Here is a 20,156-nt window from a genome sequence, read left to right as displayed (position 1 = left end):
CAGAACCCTGATTCCATAACACCCATATAAAAAAAAGGTGTCACGCTGTGCGACAATATTTTTCATGTCAGATAGTTTCAACAATCCATTTTGTTGTCTTTTTTCCTTCCTAGCTGCAAAATATTAATTAAGGTTTAGTAGACATCATAATTTCCATCTTTTCCAACAGAATCGATTATGTTAGCAAATATTGCACTGCACATGGCTTCGTTTGTTCAGCGGAAAACATACAGCCCAGAAAAATTATGCTTTCCTGCAGCAATTTGTTATGGGAAATTTTACATAATTCATTTGCATGCTTCTGCTAATACAACCACCAGAATTACTACAATCATATTATTTCAACAGACCTTGAAAATTTTATTAAGAAATTCGCTGTTCTTTAAGTGGTGTAACTCCATTGGAGAAGCTTCAAAATCCTTGTTGGAAGAAATAAAGGCTCAGATATAGTCCATCGAACGTTAGAGATACCAGCAAAAATGGGTGCAACTTACATTTGAAGTTCATGGTGGTCCATAACACGGGCAAAGGTTTGATCATCTTGATATCTTTGCTGCCAGTTCTCTTACCAGCTTTGCAGCAACCATGGCAGTCATTCCATCAACAGTATCTCGTTGTGGGTTCAACTCAACAACGTCTGCAGCTACGACATCAGCTTGGAGGTTGTGAAGGATGTTGAGGACATCGCGGAAAGAAAGACCCCCGGGCTCAATGTGTGACACCCCAGGAGCAAATGCAGGATCCAGACAATCGATATCTAATGAAATGTACACACCTTTTACGCCTTCCCCGAGTTTCTGTCCGAAAAGTATGGTAACAAAATCATGTAAGAATACAACCACATCTTCCCAATTCATTCTTGTGTGGCTTATATTTATTTTATAGGCATATTTCTCGTTTAATTGTTTCCTCCGTTCAAATACCTTCTTTCCCAAGGTTTCCATTTTGGATGGGACTCTTGTTGTTGGTGTTGAGCCCGTGTTCGGTCTTGTTCTGTTTTGTGGTGTTTGCCGTTTGCTATCAACTTTGTTGTAGGTAGGTCTCTTGACTTCCTCTTTTCCTTCTTGTTTCCTTTTTTATTTTCTTCAATAAAATTCTACAAACATGCACACGCGTGCATATATTCCAACTTTTTAATGTTTTACTTTACAATTTTAAGCAACCAAGACATTATCTCATCATCCCATACATTTCAGCTCGGGAGGTGACTAGTACATAAATACATGGAAAAGTTTGATTGATTCATCTAAATATTAAACGTATTTGATATCAATGGGAGGTGGAACAACACCTCACTTAAAGTGCACATCATTTGTATTATTTAAATCCATCCATATCTTTTAGTTATTTTTTCCTCTTAAAGGTATTAAATATTGGTTTCGGTGTCTATTTCGGTCTACTGCAATTAGAAATAGGTCCATTTCACCTTGGGTCATTTCCTTGTATTGATGCTTATCAAATTCCTATTGATGAGGTATTGATCGAGATATATGTGTATTGATTATTATCTTCAGTTTTTCATTTTAAGTATGGTCATTTCCTCTGTACATTGCAATAAATAAAAATATAAAGCTGAAATGAAACAAATTTAAAGAATGTGTAGACACTCTTGACTCTGCAGAGAAAGAGTTACCAGACTCTCCAAAAATTGGCGGTCTCTCGAAAAGGTTCGCATTTCATATTGCTCCACACCGAATTTTTTCCCTTGTTCATGTCCTTCACTTGTTATTGATCTAATACCAACCTGATATTCCACAAATAAAAGTTTAAAGCTCACCACCAAATAATGCATAGCTACATATTCTGTCCCATGTACCAATAAAAAAGTTCATGGTGTCAAGCATGTGAAACAATGCATATATGATGAGCAAGAAATTAGATCAAACCCTGGCTTTCACAATAAAAACAAATTTAAAAAAAAAAAAAAACTTGGAAGGAAATGATAAAGTTGTCACTGTTTGTCCCTGGGTTTTCTTTCTTTCCTCTTTTTTCTATCGGTAAATGTATAGTAAAGGGACAAACTCCCCAAGCGGAAGAAGTTAAAATGGCTACTAAATAAGATGCTCACACTTGACACTATTCAGAAAGAGAATCCTTCATGTCAAGTTTGTTGGAATTTATGGCTCTGATTGTAGAGTTGGCACACATTACTTTTTTAGAGCAACTCCATCTTCTGGATTTTATGTGACGTTCTTTTTGTTCTATATATATTCTCGTTCCCAAATTATGATGTGGCATAATCTTCAATTTTCTATAAAAACCACCCATTTCCGACGATACCTTCAAATGTATGATATGGAAGTTGGTAAAATATTTGGTCCTTCCATTTAGCAATTGTGAATCTGCTTATTATACAATTTTTTATCTTATACATTCCAATTTTTGGGACCTGCCCTTATTTTATCCACATGTTGATCCATGTATGCAAATTTGTATTGATTTTAATTCCATGGCTAACATTTATTCAACCTAATTCTGATGGAAGACATATCTGTCTTTCTATGATATGTTATGCTTTCTTGTTAGGACTATTTAAGTGTTATTAATCAGCGTGAAGCATCAATCTTTCTGCAAAAGTGTGAAACAAAGTGTGGGTGACAACTAGATATGGCAAAAATATAAAGATAATGCACTTTAACAAAGAACAAGAAATTTAATGACACGTAAAAAGAAGGCAGCACATATACGTATGCTACTTGTAGAATTGCATAATTATGGTTGCCACAAATCCTATATGTTGTAACAACCACATGTATTTTCAATAACTAGCAAAGTAGAAAATAACTAAATCAAATGAATCGGTAAATAAAACATTACTTGCAAAAGACGCCGGGCATAACCACCCTCCATTATTCGGGCAAAAGAAGAAGCATGAGAATACTTGTTTCCTTCAAAGGCATGATAAATATCAGGATGGGCATCTAAATGAAGAATATCCACAGGTCCACCGAGCTTCTCAGACACTGCTCTTACAGCAGGGAAAGATATTGAGTGGTCACCACCCAAAACTAATGGGCGTAGTGGATCCTGAATAACACTCAAATGTGTCAACAAGTCATAATTCATCCATATAAAGAAAATGAAAATATTAGAGGTTGAATAGGGAATGGTGGAATAAATGAAAGCGTGATATCTCATCAACTTTGAAAATTTTAATCGCAGAACACTGATAACAAATGGAGCTTATCCAAGAGTAAATGCAGTACAATTATACTTACAGTTTGCAGACTAGAACCAAAGAAAGGATAATTAGAAGTTAAAACAATTTTATTCAACCAACGATCCCAAAAGTCAAATCAATTAAAAATAGACATGACTGTAGACATAACTGAATGGCGGAAAAGGATTCGTTCTGCTCAAACTTTTGGGATAAGGTTTTGATGATGATGATAAAGATAAATAAAAACCCCATTATAGATAGTTTAGTATGATATTTTGTCTTGCTGAATTTATAGAAGAAAAATAGTGATATAACATTTGGCAAAAGTAGCAATATATGGGAAAGGCTGGCTTACTTCTTCCATCACCAGCTTAACTGATTCAGTAATAATATTCATCAATCTGTCATCATCGACACCACAATCTCGAATCTCTTGTACAGGAACATCACCAACATCAGTTAGCACCCTTGGATCATTTAATTCTTTCCCTGCTTGCACCAAACATTAAAAAAAATGAAGATATAGAACATATCAAACTTTTGACAAGATATCAGATTGCAGTAGTGGTATAAATCATGAATAATATGGGCCACTAGAAAAGGGAAATCCATGTGCTTGTCACAAACAAAATCGTTCAACCAAGCCGCTGAGTACAACTAAACTAGTCTTAAGCCACCCCTAACCATTAGTTACACATGTAGCATCTCCTACATCTAAGCAATTTAAAGAGTAAATGTGGAAAAGCAAAGTTGTAGAGGGTGCATATAGAGCCTTAGCAAGACATATATATATATATGGGGACGGTTCGAGGGACGTCTCACAAACCAGCTGAGAAACCCATGTGTGGGCGTCGTTGGATCTGGGGGAATCAATGGCCTGGATTACCTATTCGAGTCAATTGTGAGACAGCTGGGACGAAACAAAATATTTAAAGTATTCCAAATACCTCCTTCCTTCTTTATTTTTTCTTTTTTTAACTTAAATAAAATCTCATTATCTCTCACTGTATTGAAGATCTCATCACTGCTCCCATATCCAATCATTGGGTTCATTCAACAAACACCTTCCATGCATTTTTAAAACCTTCCATCTTCGTGAACATGTTGCACAACACCTTAAAAAAAAAAAAGAGTAAAGAAATAAAGAGGAAGAAAGACAAAAGAAACTAAGCATCTTTGTTGTTGCCTTTCTTCCACTTCTCATATGGTGACCATTGTTGTTGTAACTGTCATTGTAATCTTTTTCCTCAAAGCCTTTTGTATGCCAAATCCAACATCATGCTAAGCATCAATTCATTCCCAATCAAGGAGGTTCGTTCATGGGACAATGTGTGCTTTTGATAAGGTGTATCCCATCTACACCGAATCATTTTTTTTATTTGCCACTGCACATCATCATCATGCCACTGCAATTGGTTTATATTCCTACAACTTAGTTTTTAGGGAAAACTATTCTAAGCCTCAAAACGTTGCCTAAACCCAGTTTTTACTCAAATCTCATCTTCAAAATTGGGCAGCAAGTGATCTGAACCAGGTACAAGACTCTCTCGAGTTCTCTCTCTCTCTCTCTCTCTCTCTCTCTCTCTCTCTCTCTCTCTCGATTATAGCTTCACTCTCATTGTTCTTCTTTGGTTTCCATCAATTTTGAGAGAGCCTTCGTGATTGAAAAGGATGGGTTTCACTCTTCGTTTTCAACAAAGAGTGAGAAAAGATTTGAGGGAGTTTTTTAAAAATACATTAATTTTTAATAACAAAACACGTTTTCCAGCTGGCCGCACATTTTATTTTAAAACAAAATCCAAGCCGTCTAATGTCGCAAATCCAACGACGCCCACACATGGGTTTCTCAGCTGGTTTGTGAGACGTCCCTCGAACCATCCCCTATATATATATATATATATATATATATATATTATATATATATATATATATATATATATGCAAAAAATTCAAGGCACTGTCATATAAGGTGCAATTAAAACCTAACATGACCCACAAAAGTACACTATAAACATATATACAACACCCATGTCAAGAAATCTAAAGAGTAAATGCAGAAGAGCATAATATTCAGCTTTACATGTAGCAGAAGTTATTACTCCATGTTGATGGAAAGTATAGAGGTTTAGGAGATCATTCATTTGCAAAATGTCAGAATGATTCACCATATCAATTAAGTTCGGTTTACATTACTTAAAAAATTATGCTACTTAAACTTTTTCAGTTCACAAGGTTTGGTGTCTGTATTTACCTTCTTCAGTGGTAGAGTTTGTGCTGCCACACCAGATCGCCTCCCTTATACGAGGGGGAGCAAATGCAGGCCCTTGAAGGAAAGATGAATTATGGCCTAAAGGAACTCCAAGTAGTGATGCTGATGCTACAGCGCCTCCTAAAGCACGCACAAGCTCTCCCTGAGGAAACCAAGTTTGTTGGAATTGAAATAGCAATTGTAGCCCAACTTTAAGAAGGAATGGTTCACTGAAAGACTATCAAATTGGTACAAGTGTCAATTCCAGCAGAAACAAAGACAAGGTTTCTGCTAGAAAAGAGGTTTAAAAACATTCTTGACAAGTTAGAAACCGTATGTTCCCAGAAGTACAAGAACAATACGTCCCTGATAAAATTAGGGAGTAAGAAGTGCTTTCAATAATTGTAACATTGCTTGTTTGGATAGAGAGGGAAAATGGCTTTTATTTGAAGTAATTCCAATAGTTGTAAGATTGCTTGTTTTCCCGTTGAACCCATGACATCTCACTTGGCTGGGTTGCCATAAGTACAACTTTGAATAATTCACAGGTTTTAATCACGCCCCCTCTTCGTTTCAGACATTATGTCTCAGTCCAGTCCCTTTAAGAGAGGACATATCTTAGTTTCCCATTGTAAAAACCATTAATGTCGCAAGTGTCAATGCATCTCTCTTTGACGCTTGTCCAATTAGACCTCAAATTGAGATCAACAAAGGCATTTAGTTGGCAAATCAGTAGAGTGTTTCAACGAATTCGAGGTGGTCCATTCAGATGAATATAAATAAATTAAGATTTTTTTTACTTCCCATCTGTTCAGATAACAAAGTTTCTAACAGTATAGTCACATAATACACTACAATCAACGCGAAACATCTGAAATGAAATTTAACATATTAAATCTTTAAGAAAAACACAGAACAATATATAGTTTTGAATTCACAAATTAGATACGCTATAATTACATAGAAACATAAGGAGAAGGAGGGAGCTGTGCATCAAAACATATTAGCATTTTAAATGAAACCAAAACTTACCTTAAGCTTAGCCCTCTCACGTATAAGAGTAAGGGAAGCATCTATAACACGTTTTTGACCATTTTCTATCAAAGAGGCCGGGACATTTGCTGCATTTAGTTTCTGCAAGTAGTGGATCCCCCTTTTCCCTGAATTCCACATCTGTAAACTCAAAACAAAAAAAGAAAACCCAGTTGTTTGATTGTTAAGTGATTCAAAACAGTATTAGAAATAAGAAAAAGGGCAGTTTGGATCGCTATTTATGCATCAGAACAGATTTTCTTGAAATTGGTTTAATGCTTCTAAAGGGCAGTTTGGATTGCCGTTAAGATTCAAAATTGTTCCTTTTTTGCATTCTGTAATGATGACCGAAACAACAAGCATAAGGGGCCAACTAGTTCATAAAAACAAGTATCTTGCATAATATTTCAAAATATTAAACTCACAACGACAGTTTGCATCTTTCACACACATTAACCAATAATGAAGCAAAATGTCCTTGGAGGGTTAAGATGATAAGGAATCTTTGTGCTCAATTCCTTAATGTTGTGTTTAAATTTGTCTTTAGAGAATGTAATAGAGCTGCCAATTGGCTAGCCTCATTGCTTCACACCCTTTACGAGGTGTCCTTGTCTGCTGATGCTCTTCCCTAAGAGATTAGTGACATTGTAAGGGAGGATGCCTCTAGGTCCTTGTAGGTTGTAATCCGTTGGTTCAAATAAACCTGGTCTGGGGGTGTGCCTTAACCCCCGATTACCTTCCAAAAAAAAAAAAAAACAAAACAAAACAACGATAATTTACATCTACATGTCGTGATCCAACAACAATGACTGCCAGAACAGGGGATACTCCATTTTCTCAAATACCCCTGTAATCTTATACTGTTTAATCTGCAATGTTACTCTGTAATTCCAAATATATATATAATTAAGCATCTTGACATGTCTTGGGGTATTTAAGTTAATCAGGATCATTGTGTTTGAGACACTCTGTCATCTAATTACTATAGTAATTGATAATTCTTGATTAAGAAAACAAATAACAGGGTTGAGTTGGGGCGTGTTTGGATCACCGATATTGTGCAACCCCCCCCCCCCGGCGCAAAAAAAAAAAAAAAAAAGTCTTAAAAATATCATCTTTACACAATGGGTTTCCAAATAGGTCCTCGTTTTAGAGAGTGGTTGTGAATTTGGAATTAGAAGAGGAGCTTTCCTCTCCGATTCAAATAGGGATGTGAACTCACTGACTCGGACCTCTCAATTTAGTTAATTTTGTATCGGCTCTCTAGCTCCTTACTGTTAAACCATCTGTTGAAATTGTTTTGTTAAACAAACAGCACAGAAATCACCATGAACATGAAAACTCTCTTGAGATCCGAAACTCTCTCGAACCTCAAATTTCTTTAAAAACAAAAACGAAACAATTTAGAAGAAATGTTGGAGAGAAGATCGCAAATATAATTTAACGGAGATCGAAAAAATAAAAATTGTTTGAAGTAACAGATGGAATTTATACCTGACGAAGCCCAGAAGAGAGAGAGAGAGAGTTAGTTTTAACGAAACCCTTCTGTTTAGATGATATTTAAGACGAAGCCATGCACACTAGAGACAGAGAGCACTAATAATTGATAAAGTAAGAGAAATTCTATTGGCACACCAACTCTTACTTATAACATACAAGAGAAACATTTTCCTTAGGTGCTGTTTGTTAAACTGAAAAAAATAAGTGCTGAATAGCATTAAGCGCTGAAACTTATAAGCGCTGAATTTAAGTGCTGAAAAAGTTATTTGTTTAGATGTTGAATCATGTTTGTTACACATTGCTGAAACTGATAAATTGTCTTTGTTACCCTTACAATAATATTATACATTGTTTACATGTTTCAAATACTTATTTATTATCAAACACAATAAATTATATTATTTTTTATAAAATTAAAATACAATTTATTTTTAAATAATAAAAATACTCAAATAATCTTCAATTTATAAATAATAATTTCTATTTATAAAAACCCACAAATTTCAAATTAAAAATAATAATGTCATAAAAGTCACCAAAATTTGAAATCAACTTTAAAAGAACTTAATTTTGGATGAATAATTTTCGATGGAAATGAAGGATGTGTAATTATAAAAGCACCCTATGAATTAATAAGGACATCCCACACTATAGCCTTTTTTGTTTTGTTTTATATGGGTTAAAGTTTTTGGAATGAGCAAATTTTTAGTGAGGATGGTCTATATGGTCTAGAGATCATCATCACCAAAAATCAGTCTATTTTGAAACTTCTAACTCATTAAAAATAGTTTTAAAAAAAAAAAAGGATAATTTACGGTTCTTGAACTTGTTTTGATAGGGTTAGAAGTTTCAAGATGTGCTGATTTTTTGTGAGGATGATCTCCTCATTGTAGAGATCATCCTCACCAAAAATCAACTCATTCCAAAACTTTTAACCCATACAAGACAAAATAATTTAGCTATGGTGTGGATTTATTAATTTGTGGGGTGTTTATATACTTATCCATGGGATATAAGAGGTAATATCCTTTTAAGAATAAGGGCATACTTGTCCATGCTCAAAAAAACAAAGGGCATACTTGTCCGTGTTGAAAAAAGCGAAGTGCTTACCGCTTCAGCACTTTTTTTCAGCATCAAAATAGTGCTGAATTTTTTTCACTTATTTTCAGCAATAAGCACAAGTAAACAAACGCGCTATTTTGACAAAAGTGCTGAATTTAATTTTTTTCAGCAATAAGCACTGAAAAATAGCGCAAACAAACACCACCTTAGTAAAGTTTTTAGGCGTTAGTTAGGGTCGTTTTGCTAGTTACCAAATCAGCAACGACACGACAGCCCTCTAAATTTCATTGGAAAATTCAAAAACGATTTTTTTTAAAACTTGATCCAATATTTTGAAAATGAGTGACTACTGAACTTCAATATAATCCCCAAACTTAAAATTGAAATCCAACAAGAAAAATAATTTTTTTTAAATTCATAGAATTTTATCTCTTAGGTATAGGTCAGATCAAGATAAAGAAGGTTCGATGTCAAAAGTAGTGGCACACCCTATATTTAATGTCCCTCTCCTATCATGGTTAGGACTGTTAATGGATAGGTATCTGGTTGGATAGTGTTATATCTGAATTCGAATAAAAAAAAAATAGTGATATCTAAATTCGAATTTGAATCCGATCAAATATCACTAACCAATATTCAAATTTAAATTTAAAAAATATATCGAATATCTGATAATATCCAATCCGAAAAAAATCTTACAAAAATTAGATTCGATGTATACCATCATCTTCAATTTGTAAAAAACAAATCGAAGATGACGACTGGCTGGAGAATATGGCAGTTATGGGGTTTTACTTTATAAAAAACAAATCTATAAAATGGGGTTTTACTTTGATATAAAGAGAAAGAAAGTATCTACTTGGAATCCTGGATGCTCATTGACCAGAGAAGATGACAGTTATGGAACTCGCATAGTAGGAAAAAAAAAAAGATTTTACTTTGAAAGAGAGAGAGGGGAAGTATCTATCTAAATGCTCGTTGGGCGGAGAAGATGGTGGTTATGGAGCTCGCATAGTCGAAACCCTTAATCTTGTGTGTTTCTTGCATTTTAGTCTGAAAGAAGATAAAGATTTAAAAGTTAAGTTTTGTTGTGTAACATAAATACATAACATATATATTATTATCGAATTGGATTTCGCAACATCTGAATTCGTATCTGAAATTCATTCGAATCTTAAAATAATATTTGAATTCGAATAATATCCAATTTTTCGAATCGAATTTGAATTTTCGAATATCCATTAATAGACCTAACTATGGTACCTATTTCTACAACCTTGAAGCATTTGATCATGATTTTGGATGTCACAAGGTAACTTTTAGTAAGAGTAAAATTATCAATTACTTAGTAAGGCTAGTCAAACTCAATGCGCAATCCTTTTGAATTGAATTGGGTGAATCTCCATTTCATGTCATGAATATGATGAAATTTCAAGTTTGGAGTATTATTTATTTTTGTTCTTAAAACATGTTTGTCCAGTGAATTTATCACTTTTAATCAACGAATTCATTAATAAAATATCAATGATTCTGCTATGTCAACAATCTCACTTGTAATTTAATAACGAATTTATTGATTATAAAAGTGACAAATTCACTGAAGAAACATGTTTTGGGAATTAAAATGAACTAATTTGAATTATTTCATTAGTTGAACACGTTTTTGAGAAATATCTCTTTTGAAATTGTTTTACATGTAAATTGGTGTGCGGTAAGTAAAAGTTGATGTGTTAATAGAAGCTCTTAAAAAAAATGTGGTGCGCTTTGCTTCGTCATCCCTCACTTTTATCTTTTTAGAAAAATAAACAATCTTGTACTCAAGAGAGTTGTGTAACTAACCAACTACATGAATTTTGATTCTTCACGTGGCACTTATTTTCATTTCTTTTTTTTTTTTTCAAAAAAATATCCTCTTGACATTAATGTTTTTTTACCACTAATCTTGATTCTTGGATCCAAACATAAAATTGGCCATTATGAGCTTCAAAATATCCATGGGCCCATTATAAGATATGTTCGAATCCAAAGGCCCAAAATCACCAGTAGTGTGGTTAGGAAGCTATGGAGTTGGATAACTACAGAACTCAAGGCTAAGGAGAACATCTTCCTCAAGAGGACAGTAACACAAATAGAAAGAGAAACAAACACTTACGAAACCAAAACCATTGGACCCCAATGTGGAAAATGACGTAATGCCCATACATGGTTCGGAATGTATATCTATTGGAAAGTGTGATAAAGTGAGCTGAAGCCTTGATCAATAACGCATCCCAAGACTCTGCCATCTCCATTAATGTGGTTTTGGATCCGTTAACGGGTCTTTTCTTGGGGGACCAACCGCTTTAAGATCCAAACCCATTATGTGATCCTTTTGCATATGGGTATACTGTACATTCGGGGTTTACCCGAATAGAATCTAAAGTTTCGGGTTTGATTTCGATCCAGATTTTTAGATACAACCTCGATTTTGGATTGAATTTGGTTTGGTTCAGTTATATTAAAACATTTTTTTTTTAAACCTCTAAATTTTTTATTATTATTTAATGTTATTTTTCTGATTGATGAGAATTTATTATCATAAAATAATTATTTTGTTGTGGTCAATTGTATAGAATATAAGGATAAAATAAATTTTTTACTGTAATTATTTATTACTATTAAATAATTATTCCATTGCCTGTTGCATATACATAGAGTATAAAATATAAAGATAGAATATTTTGTTTTCTATTGGTAACTATTTATTACGATAAAATAGTTACCTTGTTTTCAATTGTACAGAGGCTTTACTGTCATTCTCACAATTCTGATGTGGACATGCATACATAGTCACAGATGATTTTTATTTGTATCACGAGGAAACACATCTATGGTTATGTGCACATCTCACGTCAGATTTGTGAGAATCGCAGTAAATACCTTCTGTCATTTCAGCATTTTTTTATTTATTTATTTTTTTTATTTTTATTTATTTTTTTTATTTTTTTATTACAAGACAAACCTGGGGACCTACCCATAGGCCATATTTAGGGTCTTTAATGGGCCATAGTCAAAATCATATGAGCTTTATTGGGGCCCACACACTATATTCAGCACATCTGAAGCCCAACGTACTTGGGTAGTGGGAGTTGGCTTTAATCATCAACGAATTTATTAGGCTTATAATTACAGTCCAAGAAAATGCATAAATTGACCAAACCTAAAAGCCCATTGGGGGAATGGCCAGTGATAGATAAGAACTTGTTGCAATCCAAGTCACCACCCAAATCCATCTAATTCTTTGTCAGTAACTATGTTTAGTAATTTGCTTGAGTTTTCTCCCCAAATTCCAAATCTATTAAATTGAAACACACAAACAGAATCTATTAAAATAATTATTATATAATCAAGCAAACATTACAACCCTACTTTGGATCCTTAAAACCCTAGATTAACAAACACTAAATTACAGAAAGAAAATTTGGCGTAAATGAGATCAACAAATGATCGCTAAAGGAATTATCAGGGTTTTTAGGGATTCTGACTTGAGAACTCGTTCGAATGGTGAGAAGCGCAGCAACAAAGTACCACTGCATCTCATGACTTTTAAACACATCCGAGATCGAGATGTATCATCCGAGTTAACTTGGTATTGGAGTTGAACGAGACTAACTCACAAAGTATTTTGAGACAACCGCGTATCGTGAGATAAGCGAGTCGTCTCAGACGATATTTTCCAATATCTTGGGTGATACAAATGAGACAGTGCAGAACATGATTAACTCACGAGTTAAACGAGACGTATCGGACGAGATTTTGAAAATCTCGTCTGAGTTAACCGAGACAAACGAGTTAAAACCTCAACCCTCTGTTCTTGCACCTCCAAATCGATTTTTTTTATTTTATATTTTTTTTAGGTTCATTTTTTAATAGGAATCATTTCTGAATTTTTCAGATTTTTTAAATGGTTAAAAACCATTGTCTCAATGTCGAACAAGACAACTCAAATGAGACGAGATGTATCGTCCGAAGCAACTCGATATCGGAACTGAACGAGACAAGACGTTATACCAAGTTTAAAAACCATGCTACATCCTACTTTTCATGAGCATCAAGTTTTAAACCTCTGTAATTGTAATGGTGAAATGCAGAATATTTAGACATAGCTCTCGCTATTTTAGTGAATATTTCAGATACCCTCGTGTTTAAAGTTACAGATAATGTTAGCTCCCCTGACCACAATCTTTACTGAGAGAGTAATAGAAAATGACGTAAACACCCTCACTTTTCACATCCACCAAGCTAGAGTTGTTAACGGTTGGTTCAGATCCAGATCCAAACACAATTGGACCAAGCCCAATTCGAAACGTGAGTAGCTACGCCTAGTCTTGGCCCAAGATTATAATGGTCTCATATGATACTCATAAAAGGTCTTACATATAAATTTACAAGCCTTGAATAAGATACATACATTCACCAAGTCTACACATAATGAAAACCATTTCTTCTACATTGATGCGGTCATTTCTCTTCTTCTTGATAAGAAGTATTAGTTTTGCACAAGTGTTGTGTAAATGTCTTGTATTCTGCTACGCTACACAAAGTTACGGGGGTGCAATGCCCCTGCTGAGGGTCTCAGGGGTGTAAGGGTGGAGACTCAACCCGAATTTTTTAAGGGCTATGCAAAGGACAATCGTTAATATTTTCTTAAGGATTTTTTATTTTTGGGGGCTTCTATTTTGAGGAATTTTACATGTTCAGATAACTCTCGATCATATAAATAGAGATATCTAGAATTGAAAATAGGGATTGTTCTTGTTTTGTTCTGTCGACGTAGGCACACTATCGAACCATGTAAATCCTTATGTTTTACGTGATTATGTTATCTTTGCTATTTCATTTTTTCACAACAAAGTCGTCCAGTAACTTATCTTGATCTTCATTCAATGAATTTGTGGAAAGTGGATGGTCTATTAAGGATGATGGATTGCTTATGAGTGAGAGAGAGACACTGAGACTATATCCACATATTTTTCTTATTTTTAAAATAATTTACTCAATTTATGATTCTATATTCTTGATTGTTCTATGAAGAGATCTCCACTGAATTGTCAACATATGAAATTGAGCACAATTTTGTAAACAAAGACCCACTTGTTCCTCAGAAAGAAATGGAGTAATGATTATGCTACCTACTATCACAAAGTGGAACTAAAAAGATGTTCATTAACCCAAAGATTTTGAATGGTGCATGCTTGCCAAAGGGAGGATTCCTTTCTACCTTAATGTATATATTTGATGCCTTTCAAGAATATATTATATTGTAGGACATTTATGTCACATTTTTTTTTTAAATCTTGTACCAATCCATATTCCAACCCAAAATTAACTAGTGATTCAACATTCCACTATGTTCAACTGTCACATCATCCCATCAAAAGTTCAAGGGTCCAATTATTGTTGTTTTTATTATTTTTTAAAAACTTTTTGGAAGATGAATCTATGTCATGGAAAACAGAGATTCGTGGGAACAGAATCGTAAATCATTTATCTCGAGATACGTAAAATCACAAATATTTTTCTTGAATATCCCAAGACAATTGATCTACGATTCTGTGATGGGGATGACATATTATCACGACTCTTTTTTTTTTTTTTAAAGAAATTAATAACTCACAGGTGAAAAATGAATTTCGAATTCAAGACCTGTCGTAGAGAAAATTGGTTAATGATATTTATCATTAAAGTTTCATTGGGTAAGCATGTTTTTAATGAGATGATTAGGTCAACGGTGTAAATGGCCTAAATCCAATACATGTCACTCAAAATCGCGGAAGCAATAAGAATAAAAAGAACACACATAACAAACTTAGATTTAACGTGACTCGACAATATTTAGTGCCACTGATGAGACGAGGATGACACAACATCTTTGAAAAATAAATTATAATCTGTGATTACTCCTAATACTTTTCTCAACTTCTAGACCCCGAAACACTTGTTTTCTTGCTCAATTTTATTCTTACGTAACCTTAAATCGAGTTTCAATTACTTACATAAATCCAAAATTTGAAAATGTACACTCATGACACCTCTCCCCCTCCTTCCCCCTTTGGATATTTGTAGCATAGGTAACTTTGGATATTTGTAGTATAGGTAAATCAAAATTTTCAAAATGTACCCTCAGGACACCCTTGCCCCCACCGACACCCACACACTTTGGATATTTGTAGTATAGGTAAATCCAAAATTTCAAAATGTACCCTCATGACACCCTTCCCCCCCACTCTGGATATTTGTACATTTTCAAATTTTGAAAATGTACCCTCATGTCACCTCCCTCCCACACCCGCATGCCCACTTTGGATATTTTAGATTCAAATTTTGAAAATGTACCCTCATGACACCTCCCCCCACAATTTTAAAACTCATTCGAGACCGAGACATATTGTTTGAGTTAACTCGATATCAAAACTGAACGAGATCAATTCACAAAGACACTTTTTTTTACCGAGATTTAGGATTCACGTTCAATTTTTTTATTTTTTGAACGAGACGTCTCAAATGTATAAAAAAACTCATCCGAGACGATTCGATATCGGACTTAGATGAGACAAGATACAAAACCAAGTTTTAAAATCATGACTCCCACACACCCAGTTTGGATAGTTGTAGCATAAGTAAAGTTGAGCTGGTCACTTAAGATGTTTCTTTAAGTGATGTCGTTTACCCATTAATGCATTTAATATGACATAATTTGAAACTTGTTACATCCCCAATGAAAGGGATATATGTTAAGGAAAATTACTAAAACAATTATGTTTTTTTTTTGGAATTTTTATTTTAATATTTACAAAAATAATCATATACCCAGTTTCATAATTGTTTTTAACGATGTTCGATCACTGTAGAAATAATTTAATGAATTTTTACCTTTATGCCCTTAGGTTCACAGGAAGAGTAAATAAATAAATAGCAAATGTGTACAATACATAACGATTTTCACAACAAAAACAAAAAAAAAACAAAAAAATTGAAACTAGGGATAAGGCCGTTTCTCGTAAATAGTACATAAAAGTATGTTTGTTTCAGTAATTTTTTCACATTACTCCCTCATTAAATAAAGCATCCAAAAATATTAATATCTTTTATATATATATATATAGGGAGTTGGGGATTTAGAGAAAACGTGCTCTTGGCACCCTATGATTAGCACAAATGCTAGTCGACTAGACATAATTAAGTGCAGCTTTCAAAGTGCGCTTAACAACTAAAGCCAATTGGTATGTTAGGATGAGAGATTCCATAATTAGGATTATCACTTTAGATAAAATAGGATTACTTTACTTCAGATATTTTGCTTTAGATGTAATTTTGGTCCCCCAAGAACCCATGAATTACAACCCCGTGACGATAAGTTCTTGAATAAACTTCAAATGTGATGTAATCATTCATGTTTCATAACCCTCACTAAATTATAAACAAAGTAGGGTTAGGGTTGACAATGGATCGGATCAGACCCGAAATTTGATCCTGTAACTTTAGATTTGGTTTGAAGAGTTGGGTTCAGATAAGAATCTGATCCACTAAGGACCTGATTTGATAAGTTATCGAATCGATTCTAGACAATCAATACCCCAATCCAATAATGGATTGGTCGCAAATTGACCCAATTGATCCGGGGCAGATCCATTTTGACAACCCTGTCATGGCTAACAATTTTTGTTTTTTTCTTAAATATGACTACACGAGTCGCACAAGTGGGGAGAACATAAAGTGTGGGGAACATCGAAACTCTTGTCGGTGGTGGGCATTTTAATTTTTGACAAGAGATTGAAGATGTGGGCATTTAGGTCAGCTCTTATTAGTTTTCAAGAAAATATCAAGATGAAGGAATACGCCTAAAATTATCCAAAGAATTATGATGATTGTATAATTTTATATCAAAATTTATTATTATTATTGTTATCTTTGGATGGTATAATCACTTAATAATGAAATGAAGTTGAAGATGAATAGCCTCTGCAAATGATTTGCAACACGTGCTTTGTGCTACGAACTACATTTTGAAATTTCTTGAGAATTTAGCTGGTGCACACAAATTTTTTGTTCTTCAAATAATTTATATTGCATTACTAAGTATTTGTAAAACTGTATTTTAGAATTTTTTTTTTCCATTTACAAATGTTTTGGAATGTACCAATCAGGTCCAAGTTTCATTCATGTGTTGTCGAGGCCATTGATTATCTAAAATCGGCCCCACAAAACACTACACTCGGCTAATAATACATGGCACGAGGCCTTCCAATCATCTGTGATTCACCTCGCTCGAGCTCCCAATTGTTGTGCTTGGACCCCACATGCTCCCATTGTTCCAACCCCGCCCAAAAGGTGGGTGGAACTCTTACCCTAGTTTGTTCGACAAAATGTTTTTTCTCGGTATATACGTCAGCTTCGCTCTCAATAAAGAACTCATAATGCATTGTTCGCATTTTTAGTATAATAATTTGCTTATCGTTTTCCCAAAAGTTTGGGGTTGATAGAACGAATCGTGTTCCTTCATTTAGCTATGTCTTAATCCGTGTCTCGTTTTAACCATGATGTATTCATATTTGCTCTTGCTATCTCAATCCACTTTGTTTTTTGTTTTTTTTTTACTTTTTCATCTTAATAATGATTTATACAAATAATAACAAATACACTTTTTTTATTGACTTTTATACAAACATGTACAATATACAGAGTCACTGAACATTTTTATAATGACCAACATATCCTATAGCTCCTATATGATTACAACATGTTTACAAAACCAACTTTTGTCACCTTTAGTTTTCTCTTCCTTTTGTGGGTGTGAGATAACTTAGGACAAGAGATTCCATCACTAGATTCTCTAAAACTTAATAAATAAAATTAAGCTTCGAAGCCAAACATAACATAGTTTATGGCTTGTTTGGTTACGCGAATTGATTCATTTTTCAATAAGATCATTCCCAGTTTCTTCTTACTTCCCTAAAATAGAAACAATCCTGAAGAACTTCACTTGTAACAAACCAATTCATGCATCCAAACAGACCCTCCATGTTTTAGTTACCCCAGTGTGCATGTTAGTGCTTGTCACTCACTCCCAATAGGCTCATATCCATGTCCATGTCCATGCCCATACCCATGTCGCTGAAACAACCAAATCCGAAATCCTCGACACCGAAGTCCTGATAATCGAACAACCATGCACAATTTTCCTCGAGATTGTAGTCATCTCCCGTTGTCGGAAACCTCCATGATACATCCACTAGTGGTGTTTCGTCCTCCCACAAGCAATTCACTAATGGGTCTTCGTCGCGATTACTATCCGATGATGACCGAGAGTCCTCACCGGAGCAATTTTCCGGTGGTGAGTCAGATTCCGGTAATTGTAACCTATGGTTGTCAGATTCTTGGTGACTATCAGTAGGAGGAGGAGGAGATGTTCCTTCTTGTTTATTTAGTGGCTCATGTGTGACAGGATCAATCCCCATCTTGGTGAGCTTCTTCTTGATATGAGTGTTCCAATGGTTCTTGATTTCATTATCAGTTCTTCCAGGCAATCTTGCTGCAATCTTCGACCATCTACAATAATAATAATAATAATAAATGCAACATTTTATTATATATGACATAGGGACCTAATTATAAACCATAGTTGTTTAATGTTTCACTCATTTAAAGATTTTCATTTTTTTTTCCTATTTTAAGCTTTTAAATTTTAAATGTAATGGATTAATTAAAAAAAGTAGAAAAGAAGGCAAAAGGACTTGAAAGTGATACACCATCTTTTAAAACATGTTTAAATAAATATAATAATTGAGAAATGATTCTATTGTCAAAACCTTTTTTCTAAATGACACTAATTAATGAAATTATACCAAATGGTCTAGCCTGTCTAACATAATTAGATTAGAAAGTCTTACAAAGGCTTACGACGGTGTCATGTGGAAGGAAAACTGGCTATAGCTGGTTACCTGGTGTGGGATAATTGACTATGAAAGGTTTTTCGTCCACGTGGTGGGTTTAGAAGCCTTAATTAGACTTCTAGCCTTATTAGTATGGTTTGGCTAAAGTTTTCCATCACCCACCAAATCACGAATACGACACAAAAAAAAATTCTTAAAACAAAAGGAATTAAGATAAAGAAATTGGAAAGGTGTTAATATTTCAACAATAATCAACTTTGATTCGAAGGTGTCAACTTAGCTAAGTTGGTAAAGGTGTGCAGAGAGTTGATCCCACGACCTAAGTTTAAAATCCCATTGAACCCACTTTCACATTGAGAATTAACCACCTTGTTTGCTTAGCAAAAACAAGAATCAATTTTGATTTATTCCTTGTGAGTTCAAAGAACTTTTCTCACCTAAGTAGAAATCCCAATTAATCCAAGGACTTACCAGAAAAATAAAATGAAAAGAGGGTGTCATCATTAAAAAAAATTGAATATTAATTCAAGAACTAAACATCATATTTAAATTTCATTGTTTGATGTGTTATTAAAAAAGGAAGAAAAGTATATGTGACAATATAAGTTTTGAGTAACATTTCATTTTATTTTATTTATTTTTAAATAATTACAAAATGCAAATCAAAGAATCAAAACATATACCTATTTCCTAGTCTGGCATGAAGATCGATAACCAATTGTTCCTCGGCTTCGGTAAGAAGACCTCTTTTCAAGTCAGGTCGAAGATAATTAGTCCAACGAAGACGACAACTCTTACCACATCGAAGTAGCCCCGCGAGCTTAGGAACGGCACGCCAACAACACTGGCCATTGGTGAGGATGAAGTTAACCAGTTTCTTATCTTCCTCAGCTGTCCACGGCCCTTTCTTCACCCCTAACTTATCGCAACAAGGTTGCCTACCCATCTCTACCAACACACAATACAAGTCTCAACCAACTCTATATACTATAAAGCCCCACACCTTCCTTTAAATAAAGCTTCACCTTTCTCTATATATATTAATATTAGGAGAGAGAGAGAGATGGGCCCACCAAGAAAGCTGCCCAGGAACTACAATATCCTATTCCCATGTTTTGTTTGCTCTTTATGAGAGTGATGTTAGATGATGGAGGACCCAACGTAAGCGATACATCTAAGCATCAAATTTTAATTTCATCTTATTTTCATTTTCCACACAACA

General features: G+C 34.1%; 2 protein-coding genes across 5 annotated transcripts; both read right to left on the bottom strand.

Moving 5' to 3' along the window:
- Window positions 1–237: 237 nt before the first annotated feature.
- On the bottom strand, window positions 238–8,085 carry ARGAH1 (arginase). 4 transcript variants are annotated; one of them, XM_086418782.1, is made up of 7 exons: window positions 7,935–8,085; window positions 6,441–6,581; window positions 5,412–5,646; window positions 3,516–3,649; window positions 2,818–3,027; window positions 1,634–1,744; window positions 238–797 (listed from the first exon to the last, which is right to left on the bottom strand). In XM_086418782.1, exons 2-7 carry the CDS (start codon window positions 6,579–6,581, stop codon window positions 537–539), a joined length of 1,092 nt encoding a protein of 363 aa, XP_086274908.1. In that variant the 5' UTR covers window positions 7,935–8,085; the 3' UTR covers window positions 238–536. The 4 variants fall into 4 exon arrangements, with proteins under 4 accessions (XP_086274908.1, XP_086274909.1, XP_086274907.1 ...); XM_086418783.1 differs by lacking the exon at window positions 7,935–8,085 and adding an exon at window positions 7,673–7,863; XM_086418781.1 differs by lacking the exon at window positions 7,935–8,085 and adding an exon at window positions 6,866–7,163.
- Window positions 8,086–17,658: 9,573 nt separating this feature from the next.
- Window positions 17,659–19,950, bottom strand: LOC147389490 (MYB-like transcription factor ODO1). The gene is made up of 2 exons (XM_086419613.1): window positions 19,618–19,950; window positions 17,659–18,590 (listed from the first exon to the last, which is right to left on the bottom strand). The coding sequence occupies exons 1-2, from the start codon at window positions 19,878–19,880 to the stop codon at window positions 18,089–18,091; spliced, it is 765 nt and encodes a 254-aa protein (XP_086275739.1). The 5' UTR covers window positions 19,881–19,950; the 3' UTR covers window positions 17,659–18,088.
- Between the last annotated feature and the right edge of the window lie 206 nt (window positions 19,951–20,156).

The sequence above is a fragment of the Akebia trifoliata genome, chromosome 12, assembly GCF_017979445.1.
Source record: "Akebia trifoliata isolate Shusen 1 chromosome 12, ASM1797944v1, whole genome shotgun sequence".
Lineage (NCBI taxonomy): Eukaryota > Viridiplantae > Streptophyta > Magnoliopsida > Ranunculales > Lardizabalaceae > Akebia > Akebia trifoliata.
This window is presented reverse-complemented; position numbering and strand designations above follow the sequence as displayed.

Bases quoted from the DNA above. Each gene is read 5' to 3' on its own strand.
- ARGAH1 (XM_086418781.1), bottom strand. The intron at 3,028-3,515 runs GTAAGCCAGCCT...AGTGTTATTCAG, and splicing joins TTAAGCTGGTGATGGAAGAA to GATCCACTACGCCCATTAGT. The intron at 798-1,633 runs GTAACTCTTTCT...CTTTTCGGACAG, and splicing joins GCCAATTTTTGGAGAGTCTG to AAACTCGGGGAAGGCGTAAA.
- LOC147389490 (XM_086419613.1), bottom strand. From the start codon at position 19,880: ATGGGTAGGCAACCTTGTTGCGATAAGTTAGGGGTGAAGAAAGGGCCG. The intron at 18,591-19,617 runs GTATATGTTTTG...TTATTATTGTAG, and splicing joins CATGCCAGACTAGGAAATAG to ATGGTCGAAGATTGCAGCAA.